At 52.5% G+C, this 24628-nt stretch overlaps 1 protein-coding gene across 10 annotated transcripts in view; it reads left to right on the top strand.

Annotated features, from left to right (window-relative positions):
- Positions 1–24628, top strand: part of Camk2b (calcium/calmodulin-dependent protein kinase II beta) — an 88866-nt gene that overhangs the window by 25115 nt on the left and 39123 nt on the right. For all 10 annotated transcript variants that reach the window (XR_015636493.1, NM_001042356.1, NM_001042354.1 and 7 more), the window contains 2 exon segments: positions 10800–10894; positions 23373–23432. Coding sequence is in view for 9 of the 10 variants with exons in the window: in NM_001042356.1 (NP_001035815.1) it covers positions 10800–10894; positions 23373–23432 (155 nt within the window). In the remaining variant the exon portion in view is untranslated.

Here is a 24628-nt window from a genome sequence, read left to right as displayed (position 1 = left end):
GTTCATTAGGCCGCAGCAGGCAGAGATAGAGAGACGGGACAGCAGGAAAAAGGAAAAGAGAAAAATAGTAGCAAATGTGATAGCTAAGAGCTTTGCTCTGCTCCTTAGATGCATGGGTTTGGATCATGCTCTATTCGTCCTCATTCCAGTGTTTCTCATTTTTCCCCCCTTCCTTCCGTGCATCACGGGTCCTGGGCATTTCCCTCTGCACATCTCAGTTCTGCAGTTTACCATAGATGCCTCTCCAGATCCCTTGTCCTTTCTTCAGCCCCACCCAGAGTGGTTTTGAGCTCCTGCAAGGCATTCTCCCTTTCCGCCCTTGCCTCTGCTTTGCTACATTGTTTCTTTCCCAGGCTCTCTCAGAATTTCCATTACTCTGATCACATTGACCATCTGCTTCTATGTGTATCCCAGCCTCCCCATTAGCGCCTTTAACATGTTGATCGGAGTTGTTTCCAATTCCCGATCTGCCAGTTCCAGCGTCTCCCTGCCACATGGGAGCCTGCCTGCTCTGCTTCTTTTTGTCCTTTTGTTTGATTAGTAGGCTTTGGTTGAAAGTCAGACATAATATAGAGGCTACAACTCTGGTAGACAGGTGTTCAGTGATTCGGGAACTGCATGTTGGGGAGAGAGCTCTGTCACCTCATACTCAGGTGGCATCTGAGTTGTGACCTTCACACCTGCTGCTTCTTCCTTCTCTTCACCGTTAATGTGTTACAGGAGAGCTGGAAGGGTTTAGGGTTGGGTTTGGCTTGAGTTAGCCAGCATCCTGGGTGGCAGGGTTTGTTAAGAATGCGCAAGTGTATCTAAAATTATTACCTCTCCCCCTCCCTTTGCCTGATACCCAGAGAATGGTCCTCTGATTTCACTGTGGGAGCTGCTAGGGCTCTTGGAAGTTAGACTGACAAAAGGGTGAGTGCGTGCTGTCAAGGCTGGCCCGTCCACATCGGGCTTCCAGCGCTAGGGGAGTGGGCTCCTACCCCAGCACTGACTCCCAACAGCCTGTGTCTGCTAAGCCGTAGTTCAACAGCAGTTTGCCTGTGCCAACTGGTGGACCTGGGAAGAGTTCATGACCTTTATTTAACATGCTCAGCCTTGTGTGTGGGAAGAGGAGGACGCACTCCCGAGCTGTCGTGCATGCTGCAGCCTCCACATTAGCTCTTTAAACAAATCAAAACACCAAGAACTTATTTCACCCTGGTCTGTCTGAAGCAAAGCCACATTCTCTCATTGTTTTCCTTGATATCTCCGAGTTTGGAGTAATGAGCCTTCAGCCTCTTCCCGTGGCGTCTCCTGTTCCAAGTATATCTACTAGGATAAATAAGTTATCCTTGTCTGCTGAGCCCTGACTGCAGCCTCTCTCCTCTACCTGCATCCGACCTTGCTGCCACCTGGCTGCCCCCGTGCTGGGGAGGGGCTAGGTTACTTCTGTGATCCAAGGATGGCCATGCTGGAGCCAGGGGAGGTCAGTACCTGATAGGTTTACCTTAGGAATTTATTAATATGCCTTATGAGTCTCAGATGATTCATGGCCAGGGTGCCAGGGAGATGAGCAAGCCAGCCTTGTGTGACCTTTTCAGCTGGTATGTGCTTCCTGGTACATTATGGGGGAGGATTGAGAAAATGGGGAATGGGCCAAGATTGGGGAACAGATCCTAGAACCTACAGCAGAAAAGGATATCCGGCAGGTCTGAGACCACCCTACCCTTGTTCCCAGGGCCTTTACTGTGGAAACACCAGTTGCCAAGTCAAGGACAGATTTCCAGATCACCCGGTGCCTGAATGGAGGGAGGAACAGAGGGCCAGGAGATAGGATTCACTCACATTGAAAAGTGAAGGACCAGCCTGTTGACCTGTGGGTCCTCCTAAACCAGAGATCACATGATATACAGCCCACAGTGTCCTCCTAGGGTCAGCAGACATTGCTGGTCAACCACCGTGCATCCAGGCAGCTGTGTTCCAGGCTGCTATTCCTGCCCCACAGTTGTCACTTTTGCAGCCAATCCTTGGCTTGTTGCTGGGATAGGAGAGTCAGCAGCCAGTGCCTGCTGACTGATGGTCCATCTCATATCCCTGCTTCTGCCCAAGCATGTCCCTCTGTCTCAGCTGTCCACCACACTGGCAGCAGCCCAGGATGCCTGTGGCCCTGTTCCCACCTCCTGACTCTTCTCTGTGTGCAAAGTAGACAGAAGCGTCCTGTGTGGGCCCGTGACTCTAGCAGCTTTGGTGGGAATGAGGAGGGTCCAGGAAGAGGGGTAGGAACCCCAGTTCCTGTCACATTCTTCAGATAGGGGCCTGAGTGTTAGGGGCGCTGGGCCAAAAAAAAACAAAAAAAAAAAAAAACAAAAAAAAAACTTGGAACAGCTCTCCTGGGAGGGTGAGAAGCTCCCAAAAGCCTCTTAGACCTCACCTGGCCCCAGAGTACCACCCCAGCACATGGCTCTTGCTGCCTCAAGATAGCCAGACAGTCCAGGATGACTAGACAGTCCAGCTGTGGCAGGGAGGGGTCAGACTGAGACGTGCTGCAGCCTGTGAGACTGAACTCTTAACACAGGTTCGTGAAAAGCAGGTCATGGAGAATCATCACCTTGCACCTTGCACCCGGGGCACCTGAACTCAGGTGGTGACAGTGACAGGGCTCCTGTGTACACCCATTTGCACACCTGTGAGCTTTGCCAGGCCGCAGGGTTGATCTGATCACGGGAAGCCACGTGTGTCCCCTTAGCCTAACCCTACCTAGTTGAGAGTTGAGAGAGAAGATGGGGACCATGCTAGGGATTTCTCCATCTGAGATGTGCTCACAGAGCCTCCAAGAGTGGCAGCTGTGGTCCTGGGGTGAAGCCAAGGAATCTGGGTGTGTATTTGTGTGTATTCCGATGGACGACACATTCACCCTTCAGACAGAAGCATCTGTTACAGGCGTCTGTGGGTTGCATGGAGTTCCAGCCGAAGTCAGTGTTGGATCTCTTGGAGCCTTTTTTTTTTGAATGGAGATTTCTTTAGCCAATAGGTTAGGGGAAAGCTGCCTTGCAGGGAGAACTCACAGGGATGATGGCTAAACAGAAGATCCTGAAAAGTCCTACACCAAATAAAAAAGAACGTTCCACTTCACGCCCACACCGTACACCCACATGCACACACAGACCAACACAAAATAAGTAAGATGAAAAATTCAAAACAGAACTGGGCATAGTCGCACACGCCTTTGATCCCACCAAGTGGTAGGCAGAGGTAGGCATAGCTCTAAGTTCAAGTCCAGCCTGGTCTACAGAACAAGTTCTAGGGCAGCCAGGGATACACAGAGAAATCCTGCCTCAAAAAAAAAAAAGTAACTAAATAAAAACCTTGAAAGTAAATAGGGTATTTGCACATGTCATTAGGTTTAGAATGGGGTCATACCAGAAACATGACTGGTGTTGTCATGGGAACGGGGGAATTGGTCACACAGCTATCCAGGCATGTGACCACTCAGTCATACAGAGTGATCCATCTCCATGCCAAGAAACAGATGCCTCAGTACAGAGACCCAAGGAGAGGTTCAGAGACCCAAGAAATACCAGAACTAGAGTACCTGGCAGCTGTAGCTTGGCTGGCTGTTGCTAGGGTTATAAATTAATGTAAGAAAACCCAGTGATTTGCATTTGGAAATAGACACTGTGGAAATAACCGAACTGCTCACAGCAGGTCATTCAAGAGACAGCAAACTGGAAGCAACCCTTCCGTTGCCAAAAGAGAAGTGCTCAGTTTTCAGAGAAGGGGAGCTCTCCACAGTCTGAGGAGGGGCTCTTGTCCAAGTGTGAACATGATGAGTGAAGTAATGTTCAGTGGAAAAGGCAAAAGCCAAGAAAGGACTTGCTGAGGAAGCCACGTTTGGTGCTTGGAGACCACTTAGAGTTTGTGTGTATGCAGACAGAAGTCAGTGCTGTCCAAATGTTTGTCCCCAGAAGGGCGCCACCTCAAGCCCAATGCTCAGAATCAGGACATCTGGATGTTAGGCAGGGCTGGGCATACAGCCTGGGAGTTTAGCCTGCTCTCCAGCCATCTGTAGATTGTACTGGATAGCAAGCACTCCTCTGTGAGGACTTTGCTTCTGTCATAACTGAAATGCTCCCCTCACCTGCTTCAGGGCCACAGAGCGGTGAATGGAAGTTCACTACTGCAGACCACACTCAGGGTATCACACAGCAAAGCAATGCTCACAGGTCAGACCATGCTGTGGAAGATGTATTCAAGGCGTGTGGAATCCTGATGGGGACAGGAAGCAGAAGAGTAGACAAGCCACTCTTGAGTAACAGGAAGCCTCCACATGGTGCAGAGCCACACCTGCACAGGCAATGTGCAGGCTAGGAGGTCACAGTGATTCCAGCGTGTTCTTAATGACCTTGGCTATTCTGTCACAGACCTTGTAATCATAATGATACAAAAGCGATCCCTGCTGTTGGTGGGTGGATAGATGAGTTCTGTCCTTGCGTTGTTGCTTAGAAGTTGAAAAACACATAAAAGGAAAGTCTTGTTGTAACATCAACACTGTGTTTCATGCAGAGGTTAGTGTTTCCAGGAAGTTGCTTAGGTCAGTGTTAAAATAAGCAAGGACTAGGTATGTTGATGGGCACCTATAGTCCCAGCCACTCAGGAGCTGGGAAGATGGTTTGAGACCAGTGGTTCAGAGTCAGCCTGGAAAACACCAGAATCTCATCTTAGGTTATGATAAATAGATGAATGGATGGACAGACAGATGGATTCACGCATGGATGAATAGACAGACAGGTAGATAGATGATAGAAAGGTCTTCCTCTTCATTTTTTAAGAGCTCTTTATAATCAGAGGGAGAAAGGGATTTTGTTCAGGCTAGCGCCTAAATGGCAATTTAAGAATAAACAAAGTTTGAAGTCCCTCAGTGTGGCCCTGACTTTCACCTAACCAAAGTTTTTAACTTTGACCCAATCAGTAGAGCCTGCTTAGAACTGACCGTGTCAGAAGACTGGACAAATGGTTGGTTTCAAGACAGCTACTTGGTAATTTACAATAGGAAATAAAACCATTGCATGGTCAGTTTATTCCAAAGAGTTCTGCTAGGGTGGATGTGGTGGAGAGGCTCTTCTGAGGAGGATCCCCTGTGGGGAATCTGCTTGAGTGGGACTCCTGAGGGATCTGATGGAGTGGCCTTGTTGGGAGGATGTTCTTGGGGTCGTCTGGGAGCACTGTGCTTGTTCCTGACTCCCATGGGACCTTTAGACAAGAAACCTGATGGGAAACATTCATTCATAAACCTGATGGGAAACATTCATTCATAAACAGGGCCAGTGGGGTTGGAGCTTTGGTCTTCACTTAAAGCTACTGGTCATCTTTCTTCCTAAAAGAGAGGAGCCCCTGGAACTGCCAGTAGCCTCTCTGTGGATGACAAAGTCCCCGACTCAGCCCTGAGCTGCCATTGTAGCTGGCTTCTGAGAGCATGTGAAAGGCACACTGTACTTCGTTGTCAAGCAACCAAAGGCGTTTGTGGGAGAGGGCCAAAGTCCTGGTGGCAAGTGTACTTATGCAAATAGTTAGCTTCCCTCACAGCAGAGGCCAGAGACAGAGGCAGAAAAGCCTAAGGTGGCAGGAAGAGGCCATAAGGCATGGTGGGGTTCAGAGATGGAAGTGTGGAAAGGTCCACTAAGGGGCTAGAACCTCGAGGGAGTGGCTAAGAACACCCCTTGGACTCGGTGGCCTGTTGTGGGGGTGGCTGGGGTTCCTATCTATACCATCCTGGAAGCAGAATCACGTGGTTCTCTGTGTACTGAATGATGCATGTAGCATCTGTACGGATAATCTCATTCCACCCAGACGTGGTCTACAAGAAGATAAACAGCCATTATCTCCTTGTCATCTCAAGTCCCCAGAGGACAGCCGAGCAGAGTCTGTGAGGACAGAGGATGTCATTAGCAGTGTCTTAACCATGCTCCCAGATCTGGGAACCATGGTAACTCAGTCTTTGCCAGAGTATAAGTGACTAGATTCTCCCCAACAGGAATCTTGGCCAGAGAATCAGTAACTTCTGACTTGGGACTACTGGTCTACCATCTCCTCTGTGGGTGTCAGCTTCTGTACTACAGTTGCCATACTGTGACGAGGCAGCAGGGGGCAGCCTAGACAGCAGGAGAGGTCTAGGGTGCTGCTAGCAAGACCTAGTATAGGACAGAGAGAACCACAGAGTAAAATGGGAAGGGAGTTCTGACGTAGTCCATGGGAGCCACAGACGATTAGCAATGGGCAACAGACTCCTGGTGTTGGCTGGTTTGGCAGCATCTCAGAGCCAGGGTCTACGGAGGGCAGCAAGGCTGGGGCTAGTAGATGGCCAGACTGTCTATCATAGGCCAGGAATGGGTTTCCTGAAGACTGACCTTCTGTCACTCCTCTGATGTCAGTGGTCATCTGACCAGATTGCTTTTCCCCTGGGCTTGCAAGGGAGACCTCACTCCAGTGATAAGCAGGTGTGGAAAGCAGTCTCCTGGGGCTGCCCAGCTCGAAGGCTCCAATCCCGCTTGGAATTAATCCCCACCCCTTTTCTCTCAGGACCTGTTTCTGGGTACTGTTGATCCTGTTGTAAACGAGGCAGTGTTTGGAGCCTCCACTGAGTCAGGGCTCAAAGAGTACTTCCTTGTTTTAATTAGCTTTATTTGATTTTAAAAGCCCTCTAACGTACTCAGTGCCCTGGGGCCTCATGATCTAAACAGGTTATTCAAATCACTTTCTACTTCGTTCTGAAGTAGGCAGCCCGCACCAGACATCCCACATGTGACCTTGGTGTTCAGATGAAGTACACGCCAGTGTCTAGCAGAGGTGTCGGCCTGGACCCTGGACCTTTTTCTTCCGTGGCTCCACTTCTGTCCCTGTGGCCATGGGTAGGTGGCCCAGTTTGGGAGCCAGTAGTGTTTTCCAAGGTGAGTGCTGCTGCTGCCCATCCTGTGTTTCTGTGCCTGGCTCAGTTCCTCAGGGCCATCTCTTCCACCCCTTTAAAGCCAGCCCTGAGGAGTCGTCCCCCAGACCACTGCAGGCATGGAGAAGCAGCCGTAGGACCACCCTCTCCTTCCCCAGTGACTCTGCCTCCCACTAGGTGCTCCTGTCACAGGAACACCCCCTGAAGGTGGACACACACACACACACACACACACACACACACACTCTCACACGTGTCTAGCATGTATCATATAAGCAGGGGGGTGCAGCACCTGACACCGTGGACATCTTCAAGATGGGGTTTTTTTTCTTTCCTTTTTTTTGGAGCTGGGGACCGAACCCAGGGCCTTGTGCTTGCTAGGCAAGCACTCTACCACTGAGCTAAATCCCCAACCCCTCAAGATGGGGTTTTAAGCCTACCCAGGTATTTGCCTCCCATTCCCCAGGCTCTGCTCATTCTGACCATGAGGCCTCAGCATATTTTCCTAGGCCACATCCACCTGAGGGGACCCCTTCTGATGAGCCATTTCAGGGCCCTCCTCCTCCTGCCCCTCTTCCTGGCTGCCATTCTCCTGCAGCATCTCCTGTTTTGCTAGGCTGGACCAGCACCAAGGCCCGAAGCTGCAGCGCCCTCAGCCAATCTGCAACACTTGCAGTCCGCTCTGACTTCCATGCCAGACCAAGGGCTGGGCCTAGCACCAGCATTCGGAGCAGGCAGGACACAGACTTGCGTGCAGAGAGGAGCAGTGGGGAAGGACAGAAATATAGTCATAGTAGAGTAGAGAAACGAATTGCAGCTATTCAAGATGGCGAGAAGGAAGATCAAAAGTTCAAGGCTTAAATGGACTCTGGGGAAAAAATTAAGTTTGGAGGGATGGGTGTTGGGATAATCCAGGAGGAGTTGGAAGAGGGGAGAGGGAATAGATATTAACAGCGTGCATTGTATGAATCTATGAGGTTCTCAGAAGACAAATTAAAACATTCTATGTTAAAGTAGATATTTTCCTTCCCACTTTTTAAAAGTTGAGATGTAAAATTTAAAAAAAATATATGGTACTTTTTTTTTTTTTTTTGGTTCTTTTTTTCGGAGCTGGGGACCGAACCCAGGGCCTTGCGCTTCCTAGGCAAGCGCTCTACCACTGAGCTAAATCCCCAACCCCGGTACTTTCTTAATTAAAAAAAATATCCGAGGCCTGCTCGGCAACTCAATGAGTCTCTCTTTAAAAAGTAAGAAGGGGGCAAATGGTGGAGTGCTTGCCTGGTATGAAGGAAGTCCTAAATCCAAGAGTGGGGAGGATGGGGGTGGGGTGAGGGCTGGAAACCAACGGAAGGAATTATCATGAAACACGGGTGGGCAACAGTCAGAGGAGACTGAGCTGTCTGAATCTGGTCTTGAAGGAAAGCTTAGGAGTTAGCCTGAGGCAGGAACAGGGTCGCGGTCCACACCAACGATCTTGGTCCTTATTGTTTCTTAGTCATTACAAATTGGAGTGGTGGGTGCTGTGAGTCCCAAGGGGGTCAGCAATGACATCGGCCTCCTTGCCCTCGAAGATGTGCAAGATACCAGCCCCGTCCTCACTGTCCATATGCCAGGGGTGGGGGATGTTCCTGTGACAGGAGCACCTGGCAAGAGACAGAGTCACTGGGGAAGGAGAGGGTGGTCCTACAGCTGCTTGTCCAGGTCTGCAGCGGTCTGGGGGATGGCTTCTCAGGTCTGGCTTCAAAGGGGTGGAAGAGATGGCCCTGAGGCACCGGACCCAGGCACAGTAGGCATCCAGGGTCAGGCTCCTACCCTTATTGCATAACAGCCACCGTCTCCCTGTAGGGTATCTGGGTTGCTGGAATCGGGATCCTGCTTGAGGTTGAGGCCAAGCAGGGGCCAAGCAGTAGGACTTTTGGCTGGTCCTCCTGAGAAGTTACTGACTGCCTGGCTATACCTGCACCTCCCTGCTTCAGGGCCTTAGCCCTGTTTCTCCTTCCCTCTGGCAGCTGCCCAGGCTTGGCTCCTTCCATCACTGCTGGGTGCCTAGCCAAACCTGAACTGACAGCACGGAGCCTTCTGCAGAGGAAAGGAGGGAATCTGGAGCAGGGAGGGAGCTACCAAGCAATCTGTAGACTGCCCGCCTGCCACAGACTCTTGGTAGTTTTGTGTATGGACGCCCTCACACTGGGGGAAGGCTATGGTGCACCAACACTTACTCATGTCCTTCCCTGGGTCTGGTCAGCAGCTGGGAGCCTACTCTGCTGATAAGATGTGTGTGGGTGAGGGAAGCCCTACCCTCCTTTGTGTATGGGCTCCCCAACTGAGACACTGTCTGATGTCTCAGAGATGCACAATTTGGCCTCCTGTGAGGTCTTGCCCATGGCACAGGGAAGCCCAGACTCTTGACTCCCCTCAGGAGGCTACACTCACTGTGCTCTCTGGGCTTGAGAAACACAGATGACAACATGGGCCCCTGAGCAAAAGGAAAGTGAGTCTACGAGGCAGGCAGACGAAGCTTGCTGGGGCAGAGAACCACACGACCACCCTGTGAGGCCCTGCTGCTGGGCTATATCCACCATGGGGAAAACAGATGTACACCAAGCCGTGCAACCAGGAAGCCACAGGCAGGAGGAAGCCAGTCCACACAGTGGCTGTAAAGGACCGTAACCCAGGGAAAGGAATGGTTCAGATATAGAACATTTCCCTACAGCGCACAAGGCTCTGGGTTCTGTCTAACGTGGCTAAAATCAGAAAGAAGAAAACTGGGAGGGGGAGAAAAAAAACACCAATAACTTTATATTTTCCTTACGAAGGGATATTTTGAGACTCTAACCCGCACAGAGTGGGAAAATGGAACAAGAAGCTGCAGATTAAACATATGCTGTGTTGCCACACCCGCCCCTGAGCAGCCCTGACCCTGTCCACAGGGTCACAGCAGCTAGGCTGTGTGGCCCGCCTGGGCGAGACTTTGTGTCAGCCCCTGAGTTGAGCCGCTGATCTCAGTGGCTTCGGAGGGTAACTGTTGGTCATGATGGTGTGAGCCACTCAGACGCCTTCAGATGGAGGGCAGTTACTTTTTGTTCTTTTATTTCTCGGAAAGCAAACAGTATTTAAAAAAAAAAAAAGGTTCATTCCGAAAAGAAACAATGGCAGTCACTGTCTGAGCTGTGGTGATCTGAGCTACTTGAGGGGTGCAGAGAGATGTAAGGTGCTAGGCTAGGGAGTGTTTGGCCTGGTTTGGCCTCCTCTCCCCTCAGCTCCAGGTCTCTGTGGCTTGGCCTTGTGGGCAGCATTCAGAACCAATCCTGACACTGCTGTCACTTTAAGTCACACCCTTGAGTTCCAGCCCTTTCTTACTATGACCCATCCTGGACCTCTGTGGCCTCTTCAGTGATACGAGGATGGTTGTGTATCCCAGGGAGGTCCTTGCCTCTGGTTTTGCGGTTAAGCTATGTCATGTTTCTCCCTGTGAAACCTTCCATGGGTCCCAACGGCCAGCTACACCAATTACCAGTATACGTCCCCTCCAGCCTGGCCTCACCCCTCAGTGGAGTATGCCCGGGGATTATGAACTTGAAGATGCCTCTTGTTCCAGCTGACCAATAGATCAGGACACGTGTGTTACACAGGGATCGAGTGGGGGACCCTCTCAAAGCTGATACTCCTTTTTCAGAGTCCCCACAAGAGTATCTGTCTGGCTCTGTCCTGCAGGTGCCAAGTAGGGTGGCCAGGAACTGTGTGGGAGGGGCATGGGCTTCCTTTGGTCACTGGCTTTGTGCCTAAGGTCTGGCAGAGGCTAGGTTCCAAGTGTCCTTGGAGATTAATTGGTTCTCTCTTTCTCTCCCTGTGTCTGTCTCCTGCCCCACGTCCTTTCCAGGGGGGCTTTCTCTGTGGTCCGACGCTGTGTCAAGCTCTGCACCGGCCATGAGTATGCAGCTAAGATCATTAACACCAAGAAGCTGTCAGCTAGAGGTAGGACATGGCGGGGAGGGAGGGTGTTGTGTGTGGGTGTGTGGAGGCGCTGTCTCAGCCTTTTGGGATGATGGTGAGGGATCAGGAATGGCAGTGCCTTCAAGATGGATCTGGCTGAGTGGACGTCGGGGGAGTTGACCCTCAGATGCCTCACAACTTTCAATCTCTGATTTGGGGGTTCCCTCGTAGCCTCTCCTCCTTCCCAAGCCTGCAGGGTCTCCGTCCCAGACCTGAAGAGAAGTTCTCACATTGGCGAGGCACTGGGGGACTAGGTGATATTTCCCTAAAAATGATGGCCAAGGAAAAGCAGGGGGTGGCCAATGGCAAGGCTACTCTTGGGCCCTGGCTCACCCGGAGTGTCTCAGATGGTTTCTTAACTGAGTCTTCTGAGCTGGGAACACCATTGCCTGCCCCAAGGAAGCCTCTGCAGGCTGGCAGGTATATCGGTGCTGGCTGGGCGGGCCACCCAGACAGACAAAGGCAGGGCCTGCGTGGGGGTAGGGCACATCATTTCAGGCAAGGTGGTTATCCGAAGCCACTGTCTGATGATTTCCTGGGGATGGGTCTAGATGTGAGTGGGGTTCATGGATCTGCACAGGGATCTGGATAGAGTCCCCAAGTACTGTAGGGGCCTTGGGGGTGGCGAGTGGGTGGCTGCCAAGGTGAGATGGCATTTGCCATGCCACCACTCTCTTCCCCCTCTTCCTCCTCCTCCCTCTCCTCCCCCTCCTCCTCCCCATCCTCCCCCTCCTCCCCCTCCTCCTCCTCATCCTACCCCTCCTACCCCTCCTCCTCCTCCCCATCCTACCCCTCCTCCCCCTCCTCCCCCTCCCCCTCCCCCTCCTCCCCCTCCTCCCCCTCCTCCCCCTCCACTTTCTCCCCCCTTTCCTCTTCCTCCTCTCCCTCCCATCCATCCTCAGACCGTGCAACCAGAGTGAGCTTCCAGATTGAAATCCGAGCTAGCAGAGGGCCAAGGAGCCCTGACCGCTCTCATCCTGACTGGTAGATGCTTTGAAGCTGAATTACGATGGAGGCAGGGGCTCATCCAGTGGGCATGGTGAGGGTGTGACCTGCTTTGCTGACTGCAGGGTCTACAATTTACAATCTGGCAACTCACAGGTCACATAGCTGACCCCACTCCGGCAACTTATCAGGATATGTGTGAGCACATTTGAGCACCTGCTGTTTACCAGACCACGGGGGCGCCCATATGGGTTTCTTCTTGGGAGTGTTCTCTGAAGCTAAGACGGTGATCCTCCAGGCCCAGGGTGCTTCTGTACCAGCCTGTCTCCATCCGCATCTCTGAGAAGTACTGGGCCTGGTCAGTTCCCATGTTGGCCCTCTGTCCCCAACGGTCAGGGGAATGATATGCAGAAACCTTGCAGGCAGGGAGGACGTGGCCTCGTCTGTTCCTAGATAGGGAGCTGCACTGGGTGGGAGAAATTCTTCATGGGCTAGATGTGGGCCACCTACTGTCAATGGGCCTTCGCGCTGTCCTGACTATAATTCAGGACGTGGGCTGGGAGCTTGGTTCTTCTCTGACCAGACACAGAACTAGCGTGGAGCTCTCCAGGCTCGAAGCCAGCCCAGGCCCAGTGTGAGGCAGTTCCTATGGGCCTCCAAGCAATCCCCCTGAAGGCTTCACACTCCCTCCTGTGAGAGATCACAAAGGAGATGAGGTTCATGGTTCAAAGCACATTAGGTGTGCGTGCACACGTATGTCTCTGTCTCTGTGCGGTATGAGTGCGCACGAGTCTGTTTGTCTGCGTGTGTCACACTGCTGGTGATACTGTTGGAGGTAACGCCCACAGATGGCTTACTGTGTACACCGATGCTCCATGCTCCCCATCTTCATGCCCCCCTCACTGCCATCAGTGTTGGTTGGTATGCACACAGGTGTGAAACATTCCTGGCATCATAAGGCGGGTGGCACACGGGCCTCACGTACCCAGGAGGTGCCTGAGCACCTTCTGTGTCAGCCTCACTTCCTTATGTTGTCACCATCCCTAGACATCTCCAGCTTTTGCCACATTGGTATTTTATCCCACCTGTGTCTCTCACTGCCACAAGAGCTGCCCTGTTCTCGGGGGTATCTGGGAGACAGGTTGCTTCCCACCGTTGGAGTATTCTTTCAAACCAAGGCTGCTCTTCTTCTAGCTCTGGTGCTAGGTCCTGGCTGTGCCAGCAGGCTCCCTGGAATCCTGGCCAAGCCAGTTGCTCAGTAAAAGCTGCACACGTTACGTTCGGCAAACCATGCTGCCTTCCCCAACAACTTAATCGTGTAAAACCCCATCCAGATGTGTTAACCTAAGCAACCAGAATCCAGAATGCTTTGCTTCTCCTTTTGCCTCTCTGTCCACCGCTGACCCTCAGAAGCCCTGCTGACCTTGACCTTGGCCTCATCCCGAGGCAATACAGATGTAAGGCTCAAGCCCGTCTGGGCTAGCGAACCTCTTTGGCTGTATGACCTCACGGGCCGGCTCAGTGGGCACCTTTTTTCAGAGCTGGAGAATCTGTGTCACCTCCTCACTGCCAGTCACCGCTGCGCCAAGGAGGAAGAAGTTGGTACTGAATCCAGAAAGAGATGAGACCTCCCAGTAAATGACAGTGCTTAGAGTCACATGCCCTGTACCAAAGGCCTCACCTCAACACTCAGATTTTCAAATTTAATACTTAGTTAAATAGAGAATTGTGAGGCATTCAGTCTGTGAATAATTAGAGATTATTAAGCTACTCTTAACAAAGCAGCTAAGGGAAAATTAATTGATTGAGGTAGAGAGATCATTGCACACATGAGTCTTAGAAACATTGTTTGCTGTTATTCCCCACCACCACCACCACCACTGTCACACAAAACAGCTGCTCCTTTGGGGGTGGCTTTGTTGTCCCTGTGGACACCCTGTGCGGAGGTAAGCTGCAGCTACGGAAGCCTGCACAAAGGTCAAGCCTGGTTAGTGACTGTGCACGGGAGGACGGTGTGAACGGAGGGAGAGCCTGCACCTCAGGTCTGCTGTGGGAAGTTGAGGGTGTCCTCATCATGGTCCCCATTGCTGCTGACTCTCCCACAGACCCTTAAGACAACTCGGACTTACCAGGTACAGAGGAGGCAACAGTCTTATAGATGCCGAGAGATCTCAGACCCACAGCTGGTAGGTAGAAGAACCCAGCTGGGGCAGGCAGTGGGCTCACAGTAGGGATCAGATGTCCCAGGTTGGGGCTCATGTCACCGATAGGCCTGCCATCACATGTGGGCGGCTCTCACAAATGAGGATCCAAGCTCAGCAAATTCCTTGCACCCTCAGGCCCGTGCCCAGCTAGCCCTGCCTTGCATGCCTGGCACCTGGCCTCCCAAAGGCTCACATGGTGTCTTCTGCATTGGGAGACACACCCTGCCGGAAGCTAAGAGGAAGAAACTGTCCTGATGTATCAGGGTCCTGGGGTGCAGCTGGAAGGATGTCTACATCGTCTCAGAAACCTGCCTGCGATGTGTGTGGGCCTAGGGTCCACATGTGAGGTGGCTGCTGTGACTGACAGGGTGCCTTTCTTGGCCTCACTACCCACAACCCCATACACCCCCTACCCAAGGGATGCACATGCAGAACCTACAGAACTGGGTTAATAGAGTCGGGCCGCTGCAGTGCACAGCAGCCTGAGCCTGTGCCTCAGGCAGTGCCCTCTCCTCCTGGAGACCCTCCCCTCCTTCCTTTCCAGCTCCCTGGCCAAAACCACAACCCTTCCACCCCCATCGGTTGGAGCCCAGGGGCGTTCCCTAGGGACTTGGTGTGTGGAATGGCTTCCCTTGGGCACTCCTTCCCTACTGCCAGGGTCTGCCTGTCACTGTTTTGTTCTGTCTACCAGACTTGGGCTTAAGGGGTGTGGGGGAACAGGTGAAGAGCCCTGGAAGAGAGAGTCCTCATCCTCAGGGTCAGCCACCCTGAACGAGGGATCCAGACGGAGTTGCCAGATTCCACATCTGATAAATAGGGTTTTTTTTTTTTTTATCTTTTAACTGATAAACAGGTTTAGTAATATTATTATAAACAGATAAAAGATTACATAACCATGCTCAATATTACATTCTTATACTTAAAAAAATACTTTTGAACTCTGTCTGCAACTTAAACTTACCTGGGCATCCTGTGTTTGATCTGGTGGTGTGGACAGGGCTGTGGAAGACAGTTCATAAACTCAGTTGGTTTAGTCTAAGCTTCTGACAAAGCCAGACCCACAGAAAAGCCTGAAGTGGAGAGACAGGTCATGGCTGAGGAACCCTGGCCCTTTGTGCCCTCACCTGTGAAACGGGGACAGATGAGGCTCTTCCTGCTGACTGGTTGTAGGGTGTGGCCGCTGGTGTGAAGGGTTGTAAAGACTTCGGTCAGACTGCTGGTGGGAACAATCCCAAAGACTGGGATCAGGGTGGTTGGAAGTGGCTGCCAAGAGCTATGCTTTGGAGCCCCTTAGACCATGGCGTACATAGTGCCCACCCCTGGGTTGAGGTGGATGAGGGAGATAAGATAGTCTTCATCTAGGGCCCAAGTCATCAGGGAAGCCCTCTCTCCTTGAGTCCGTCTCTCCTAGGGTCATTTGTTGCTCGATTCACCATCTTGCAGGGCTGAGGCTGGGGTTTGAGCCTCATCAGCTGGTTGGCATCATGAGAGGTTTCTGAGGACGGCCTGTAGGAAGTGAGTTACTGGATACTGGGTTCTAGGCCCTCCTGCCTCAGCCTTCTGTAAAATGGGTGAAATTGGCTTAGGGTAGCCTGAATTTTCTATCTCTAACATCCCTCAAATCTGGAGGAATCCTGCCCAACACCTACCAACCACCACAGAAGGTGTACACGGGATCCAAGGGATCCATGGCCCACACTGTGGACCCGTTTTTGAGGCCTGGCTTTAAGCATAATTCAGGAGCTGATCTCTCCTTGCTTTGGCTCTGGGCCCATCCCAGTAGGGAAAGGGATGTCCCATGGCTGCACTGGTTATGTGGTAGGCACTTAAGGAATTGATTGGCCTGGAGAGATGGCTACGTGGCTAAGATCACTGTCACTGGCTGCTCTTCCAGAGGACCTGGATTTGATTCTAAGCAACTACATGGTGACTCATAATTCCATCTGTTATTCCAGTTCCAGGGGACCTGATACCTTCCTCTGGCTTCTCTGGGCACCGGGAACACAGGTGCATCGACATCATTTGGGAAAACTACCCATGCACGTAATAAAATAAAAATTTAAATTTTAAAAAGAAATGGGCTTTGAGGAGAGAATTGTGCGGATTGAACTGCGGGTACCTAGCTCGTGGTGGAAGAATGGGAGAGCAGGTCCTAAGACACCTCTGTCATGCTGGCCAGGTGGACATTTTGAAGAGCTGGAGTCCTCATGGGAGCCAGCTTCAGAGAGGAGAATCCAGAAGATATCCTCTCAACTCTGCAGGAGCCTCTGTCCCCGGAGGCCAGGAGCTCTGGGCCACAGGGTGCTTCTGTGTCTTAGTGTCACCAAAGGGAGCTGCGGCCCTAGGTCTGATGTGAAATAGTTGATGCTGTCTGTAGCTTGGAGGGAGGCTGGAGACCCGGGCAGGCCCAGGCTTCTTATGAGGAGAGGATGTTTCCCAGAGTGGGAAACAGACACCAAAGAAGATGAAATTTCTTTCGAGGCCAGTTCCTCTCCTTGAGCTCCCTTGGGAGTTGGGATGCTGGAAACCGGCCTCAGCTGACTGGAGATGCTTGCATATCAGGCCTCTTTGGCTGCAAGGACATGATAGGACTTCTCCGCATGGTTTATGTGGCTGGCTTGGGGTAGAGCACAGAAGGGCAATGAATAGTGTGCATTACATAAGTGGGCTGGAGTTATATGAGCTCATTTGCTAAGTCCCCCCCCCCCTATGTCTTTAGCAGCTAGAAGTGCTTCCTAGTCTCATGAGAGCAGGTCTCAGGCCACATTAGGTCCTAGGTGTCCAGTCTGGGATGCTTGAAGATCTGGGCAATAGTTGCAGTCTCTGGAAAATGCAAGGATGTGGTAGGTACAGGTAGGAGGCCACCATGCCCAGGATCTGTGGCAGGAATGTAACCCGAAGCCTTGAGGCTGCTGTGATGTAACGTGTAGGGCCACAGTGAGTGAGTCTTGTCCTCGAGAAGCCACTGACCCCAAGAGCTCCTTGTCCCATGACCATGTGACATGATGCTTGGTCTCCAGCACAAAGCACCAGCTTGCCCACTGTCACTGGAGGACTTTTTGATGGTATCTGAAGAGGTGGGCTGCTCTGGGACCTGCGTGGGGAGAGACATCACTCCAGGTCTAGACTGATGGCCCCAGAGCTGGGAGAGGGAACAGCTGATCAGACCAAGGCCTGTGTAAGGACAGTGATTGGTCAACAGCTGACAAAGCTTTGAGACCTCAGAGTCTAGGCTCCTCACTTTGGTCCCTTTCTGTTCACAGCCAGGGATGTAGAAGTTCTGTCCCAGGGCAGTGGGCATGACCAGCACAATGGCCGACACTGGTCAGGTGAGATGCATACAAGCTGCAATCACGTGTTCTCAGAGACCATGGAAGAACATGTGTGCAGGGCCCCAGGCTGCTCTCTGAGCACCGTGAATCAGCAGGCTTGGGCAAGGCAGGGTGTGTGATAGCCAGGAGAGGTGACCCAGGTGCCTGCAGGAGGATGTTTGCATAATTCTGTGGTTTGCAAGAATGAACAAGAGCTGTGCCCTCTCCTGGTGGGGGGCGGAGATGGAGAGCGTCACTGCCCTATCCCTAGAGATGGAGCGGGGGAAGGGGGCACATGGTTGAGCATGTGAGGACTTCCCTAGTTTCTCTGTTATGGCTGTGCACGGCACTGACCCCAATTTTAGGCCTCACCTTACAACTTTGCCAGCTTAGCAGGGAGAGCAGGGATACCAAGCAATATCTCTGCTTCGAAGCAGAGCCGCAACCACGGGTAGACAGACAGTTCTCATTTCTGAAGAGGGCCCCGGGAGTGGAACATCAGCTGAAGGGCAAGGGGACCCTGTGGAGGGAAGATAGTGAGTGCCCTTACCATGTAGCCCCAAGGTGGCTATACTGTAACCCACATGCCCAGACCCCAGAATGCCAGCCATCCCTGACTGAGAAATAGTTCACAGGCCCTCCACCCCGGGGTGGGTGGCAATTCTTAGGGACAACTGTATGCTGCACGCAGGTGGCCAGGGTCCCTTGGGAGCCCTGCTTCCTTTCTTGATGCCAGTGGGGTGGCAGGCAGCTGTGGGACACGCTCACAGATGCCTCTCCTCGTGGTGGCTGCTGGCTGATGTTGTCAGGTTAATTGCTGGTTGCCTTGATGCTTTCTTAAAACAAAACATGTACAGAAAGCCACAGTGAGAGCCACCTCTTTCCACTTCTCTGGCCTGCCATCTTTAAGCTTCGAGTGTGGGCCTGACTGAAAATCCCTGCCGTCTCTGGTCCTGGGGGTTAAGCAGGAGTCCATGTCCTCCTCCAGACCCATCTCATTGTCACTTCCACTGTCGGGTGCCTGCTAACTCCCATGATGCCCTTGGAGAGCACCCTAGGAGAGCTCCTACAGGAAAGAATGGGAGAGCTCTCCCGGGTCACCCAAAGACGAGCAGACAGAAGCCTTTCCCCTGAGGGGCTGTGTAGGAGTCTTTGCTCACCCACAAGAGCCACTTGTCTTTCGTAAGGAATAGTTAGTCTCTGCCCTGATCCATTTTCAGCCTCTGCATCAGCTGTGCCCCCAAGATTGGGTCGGCAGGCCCCACTGCAAGCCTGCAGTGGACTGACCAGAGAGGGCCCGGGGTTGGTTCATCTCCATGTGAACTAGCCTGGGGAATGTGGGCAAAACTCTATGCAGGCTGGATTTCACCTGGGTGACATCCTTCCTTCAAAAACCACTCCCGACCTAATTCAAGACTCCTTGTCTTTGAACCAATCCAAGCTTGGAGCTTTGAGGCCTTCCTACTGGCCCTGGGCTAGCTTGTACCAGTCCTTAGATTTGAACTCACTTCTGCTGCTTTTCTGGTATCCACCTAGGTCTGCAGGTCTGGTGAAGCTACAGCCAGCAGGGTATCCTACAATCTCCAGGCTGGCCGCTCACCGCCACAAAGACTTGGCAATTGGCTTCCTTAGCATGCATGGCCCTTGGGAGTGCAAAATTCTGATGTTTAACGTCCAGGTGGAGAGGACCTGGGATGGAAGTGTGTGGTTACTGGGCTGGACTGGAGCCCTGGGTGTTATGTGATGTGGTTGTTCTGAGCTCTCTGAGACATAAGATGGCTGACTCCCAGGCTGTCCAGGATGCATGTGGCTGAGAGAGATGAGAAAGAACAGGACCCTGGGGCTGAGACAGTTCCCTTGGGACAGGTCTTTCCACATGCTGAGGTCAAAGGCAGCAGGGCCTTGATCCCACTGCAGTCGGGCACGCCGGCTAGGCTGTGCCCAGCTCTCTAAGTGACTAGGGTGAGATTCAGACAGATGGAGAGCCCTTCTCTGTGGCGCCCTTTGTTGCTTTTGAATAGGTCCAGCAATGGTGGATGTAGCATCCCTTTGCATGGGGAGAGTCTGAGACACCCCCCCCCTCAGAGGACCTTGTAAGGAGCTGCAGTTTCCTGGACACCCAGCAGAAGCCTTATTGGTAAGGCTGTGTCCCTCTGGGGAAGGACAGAATTCTCTGACATGCCCTGGCCATCAGGAACCTCCAGCTATCCCTCATCCAGTATCCCTACAGCCACCCCAGGCAGCACAGGCAGACTGACATCTGCCTCAGTCAGTGATGCTAGCTTTAGGCTCGTGCACCGGGAAGCTTATTTAGCCTGAGGAAGCAGAGTCCAGGAAGCCATGGCCAGCCCTTCCCAGTGTCCTGATAAGGGTGGTTATCACTGGGAACCTCCCTGGGGTAAGGGATAATGGCCCCCTGATGAGTGAGGAGAGCCCCCCTGAACCTGCCTGCATCAGGCACGGGTGTGCTCTCTACATACTTCAGTGTTCCGTCAAGCACTGTCCTTTGGCACCAGGCGTCACCATTGTTCCCATCATGCAAATGAGGGCCAACAAAGGAGTGTCCCAAGCATACTGCACAGTGGGACTCCAGCTCTGGGTCCCGGAATTGCAGAGGCTCGGGACCACAGAAACAGGGAGTGAGAGAAGGGAGCCCTCCTGTGTAATTGGGCCTCACATCTTCCTCTTCTTGCCCCTCCTCTGTCCCACCCAGTGTCCTCCCATGACAGCCTGCAGCTGGCAGGGCTGGGTGCCACCCACGCCCCTCTTGTCCCCTGCTTGTTGGCTCCTCTTGCTTGCCACCCCCCCCCCGCTATGAGTCACCTCTGCCAGGGAGCAGGTGGGGGGGCATGAGGGTGGCAAACCGGGGGAGGGGAAGGTAATTGGAGTGGGCGGAGAATCTCTGCCTTCTTATCTCTAGAAAAAGGGACAGGAAATGATAGCCACTTGCCGGGATTGACTACAAAATGTCACTCCAACTTGTCCTGTTGAGGCCTTACTGCCCTGGCTTCCAGGTGCTGAGTCCCCAGAGCCACACCCTAAGTGTCCTTGGGATCAAAGGTAGGCTATCCCTCCTGTCCCCAGCCACAGCTTGCTACCTCTGCCTCTTGGGCATTTTTGGAATTAAACAGGTTATCACCTGTAACACACACAGATGGTGCCTGTCGTGTGGCAGATGCTTCGGAAGGACATGTCACATGCTGTGGCCTAACTGCCAGCACCTTGGGGCAGGCCCTGCTCCGGTCATCTGCAAGGTGACGGACACTAGCCCTGTCACCTATATATAGCATAGAATACTTCCATTCTGCTCCCTGAATCCTGAGAGCGTCATGTGAGTGCCCAAAACCTGTAGAAGAAATAGTCCCTGGGCCTGCAAGTCATAAACTCTCCTACCCAGGGACAGCACAAGCAGTTTGCATTGGCCCAGTTTCCGCACGCGGGTCATTCAGACGGTCTGGGGTCTTACAGCGGGTTTTCATGGGACCGTGGAGTGAGGGAGGAAGGAAGAGTACCTCTGGACCCCTTACTGCTCTTTGTCTGTACCTCTGCCTCAGCCTTTGCAAGCAGACACAGATTCTTCAGAACATGGAAGCCGTAGGCTGCAGAGGATGCAGGCCAAGCCTTTGTCACAGCTTGGAGAAAGGGCCTTGGCTTTAAGGCTGAACTGGGTCACCTGCTCTGCTGGTGCCGGGGAGCATCCTGTGTGGGGGAAGTGGGCTGCCTCACCCTGCGTGAGTCACTCAGCATGGGGGTGAGGGCTCTGTCGAAGCTGCTTCTCTGGTCCCTTGATGGCCTGGACCTTGCGGGTGCCCAGCGCTGGGCTCCACACTGAGCTCAGGGGACACCTGAGGTTTGTGTCTGGCAGAGTAGACAACCTAGCCAGTCAGGTTTGCACACTGAGATCATGGCAGAATCACCTAGGAAAGCTTCCAGGCCCCGGCATCCCCGGGGGCGGCATCTCGGGACACTGCACTATCATTAGAATTCAGGCAGGCGGGTGGATAATTGCAGGCTCCGCTTTAGTAAAAATTTTGAGTAAAATTGTGTTGGGTATTTTTTTGTTTTGTTATTTTCTGATAAGTACTTTTATGGGAGTGTGGATGAATGCTGTATTCTATCTGAGGGGTGTTCCTCTGCGAGTAGGAAAAAATAGCACGTCTTTAGCCTGAGCTTCCTTAACCAGCCCCCTGGGTTAGCAGGTGTGGTGTGGTGTGTGTGTGTGTGTGTGTGTGTGTGTGTGTGTGTGTGTGTGTGTGTGTGTGTGCGCGCGCATGTGTGCCGCCACCAAAGTAAATAAGCCAGCTTATATACAGCCCCTGTGTGCCCCTTTCTTGTTTGGGGTGCAAATTCTCACCACATTTGAGCTCCTAACATGCTGAGCCCGGGAGCTGTCTCTGAGATTCCAAATAGACACACACACACACACACACACACACACACACACACACACACACACTTCACCCCCAACCACACCTCTTTCTTCAGCAGGCACCTCATAGCGGGGCTTGGGCATATTTTCTAAGAGGAGCCCAGTGCTTGCTGGGGTGGATGATGATCTTGTAGGAATAGGGAGGCCTGGGCTTCTGGTGACACAGTGGGTGAGGCCTGAGTCTGAGGAGGTGGGAAAGCCTCTTTGGGTTTGTTCCAAGGACATGTCTGTTGTAGGCGTAAAGGTACAAGTGTGTTTCCACAGTAGGCTGTATCCTAGACCACACTGCCCGCCTCAGGCATCTGACCACAGACAAGACTCAACCAGGTCTGCCTTCCTGCAGGCAGACGTGTGCCTCAGCACTGGGGCTAGGGACCCAAGACTAGCTTACACACCCCTAAACTGCCTTTTTAAATGGCTGGCTGCCTGCATTCTTCCTTTTCTGTTGGTCCTAGGGACTTCCCTTGGTGAGGAAGGCACCCCTCTGAGGTTTGGATTGGCATATTCATTATGGGCTCGCCATTCTGGGAGGGGCTCAGCACTCAGCAAGAGGTAGGGGCTCTAAATGCTGCCTCCACCCTCTCCCCGGTCTGCCCCCCTCAGTCTTGGCAGGGAGGCAGCTGCTGTCCTTAGTGCTGAAAAGCATGCTTTCCCCAAAATAATATAGTCTCTCTCTCTCTCTCTCTCTCTCTCTCTCTCTCTCTCTCTCTCTCTCTCTCTCTCTTCTCTCTCTCTCTCTCTCTCTCTCTCTCTCTCTCTCTCACACACACACACACACACACACTCTCTCTCTCTCTCTCTCTCTCTCTCTCTCTCTCTCTCTCTCACGCATGCACATCAGCAGCATTAGTTGGGAAGACAGAGTGCAGAGCTGGGTGAGAGCTGCCCTCATTTCCCCTCTGGCTGTGGCCAAGTGCAGCCCTCTGTTCTACACAGGGGGGTTTGGGGGTGGGGGATTCTTCTGCTATGTCTATCAGCTTTTGAAAGCTTCCTGGCACCTTTTTTTTTTTAGAATATAGAAACTCTACCTTGTAAGTTGCTCCTTCTTTGGGGGGCCTTAGAAAAGGTCTGCCACAGAAACAGTCAGGACTGCTGGCCCTGCCAGGAGACGGTGGGTGTTCAACAAGTGACCTACCAATCAGCCTTTGAGAACTCAGTGTCCAGATGCGCCATGGCTGGATATCTTGGAGCAGCAACCTTTGGCCTCTGAGGACACATGCCTGCTGCCAGCTGGCAAACACATCGGTGTGTAGACCCCACTACTGCCCAGAAGTGGAATTAGAAAGAACAGTGATTCAGCCAGTGGGCCACTAACAGACTTCCTGTTCTTTGCATTGTTGGAGGCTCTCGGGCCAGAGTTATGCTTCTCGACGCTGCCTCCTGTTTGTCTCTGTCCCAGGCACAGTTGTTTATAGCCCTAGGTACCCACAGCCTTCCTCTTCCGCCAGGTGTGTGCTCCTGATAGCCAATTGTTTGGTGGCTGCCCCACATCAGGGACCTATCCCGATGTGGCAGCCGTGAGTTCCCGGTGCTCAGACATGAGATGACACCTTGCCACTTTCTGTTCCCAGATCACCAGAAGCTGGAGAGGGAGGCTCGGATCTGCCGCCTGCTGAAGCATTCCAACATTGGTGAGCACCCAGAGGACGGTAGAGTGGGTGGTTTTGAGAATGCCTACAGAGAGATTTAGAACTTAGAACCGGGACCGGTGAGCTGTCCAAGCTTCACACATGCCGTGAGTGTCCGGAGTTAGGACTGCTGACCCTGCCAGTAGGAAACAGGGATTCAACAGGAGCCTGTCAGCCCCATCTGCCCATCAGCCTAGATGGGAGCCAAGACAGGATAGTCACAGGATTCTGGCTTCCCTTCCAAGCCTTGATCCCCAGAAGGCACAGCTGCTCTGCCAGTCAGGCTCCTTCTGAAAGCCCAGACAAATGTTCAAGGAGCTGCAGGGACCAAGGTTGTGCTGACCTGGAAATTTGGCTCAGATGTCCCTGGTCACTCAGTCCTTCCCTGGTAGCCATGACAGCTATTACAAGACCCTTGCTATACACATAACCCACAGACGTGCCTGTTCCTCCCTCTAGAACTGAGGGAGAGTATGGAAACTCAGCTTTTACCCATGCTGGGGGGACTGGAGACACCTTGGGTGTGGCTGCAGATTCAGGACTGACTGACCTCAGAGGTGCCAGGATTTATCAGGGGGTTCATGGTCTCTTCCCTACAAAGTTTCAATCTTGCCAGGACACAGTCCAGCAATCCAAGGGGTCCCCCAGGGACTGCATGGAATGGCCGGATTGGGAGCCTGGCTTCTACATCCCTTTCTAGAGCAGGAGCTAAGGTAGAGAGGGAAGGTTAATCTGCTTTGGGGACCTGGCTCCCAAGTGCTGGAGATCCTCGGCTGGCCACCAGCCCAGACTGAGAGCTGGATGGGGAAAGATATATCCTTCATTTCTGAGGCTGGATCTCAGCCACCAGTTGGTAGTCGTTTTTTTTTTTTTTTTTGTTTTTTGTTTTTTTTGTTTTTTTTTTTTGGTTTGTTTTTCAAGACAACATCTCTCTATGTAGTCGTGGCTGGCCCTGAACTTGCTGGGTAGGCCAGGCTGTCCTTGAACTCAGAGAGGTCTACCTGCCTCTGTCTCTCAGGTGCTGGGATTAAAAGTGTGCACCACTGCACCCAGCATAGAGCCTTATCCTCTTGATAGGCCAGTGCCTGGGCCTGCCCTAGAGAGCTGACTTAGGAAGTCTGGATCGGCCCAGGAACCTGGATCCCAGCAGTGTCTTTAGGGTTGCTAGGCCATGCTACTTGGTACCTGCAACTGAGTAC

The sequence above is a fragment of the Rattus norvegicus genome, chromosome 14, assembly GCF_021556685.1.
Source record: "Rattus norvegicus strain SHRSP/BbbUtx chromosome 14, alternate assembly SHRSP_T2T, whole genome shotgun sequence".
NCBI classification, from domain to species: Eukaryota; Metazoa; Chordata; class Mammalia; order Rodentia; family Muridae; genus Rattus; species Rattus norvegicus.
Note: the sequence above shows the minus strand (reverse complement) of the source record. Positions and strands in the feature narration are given on the sequence as shown.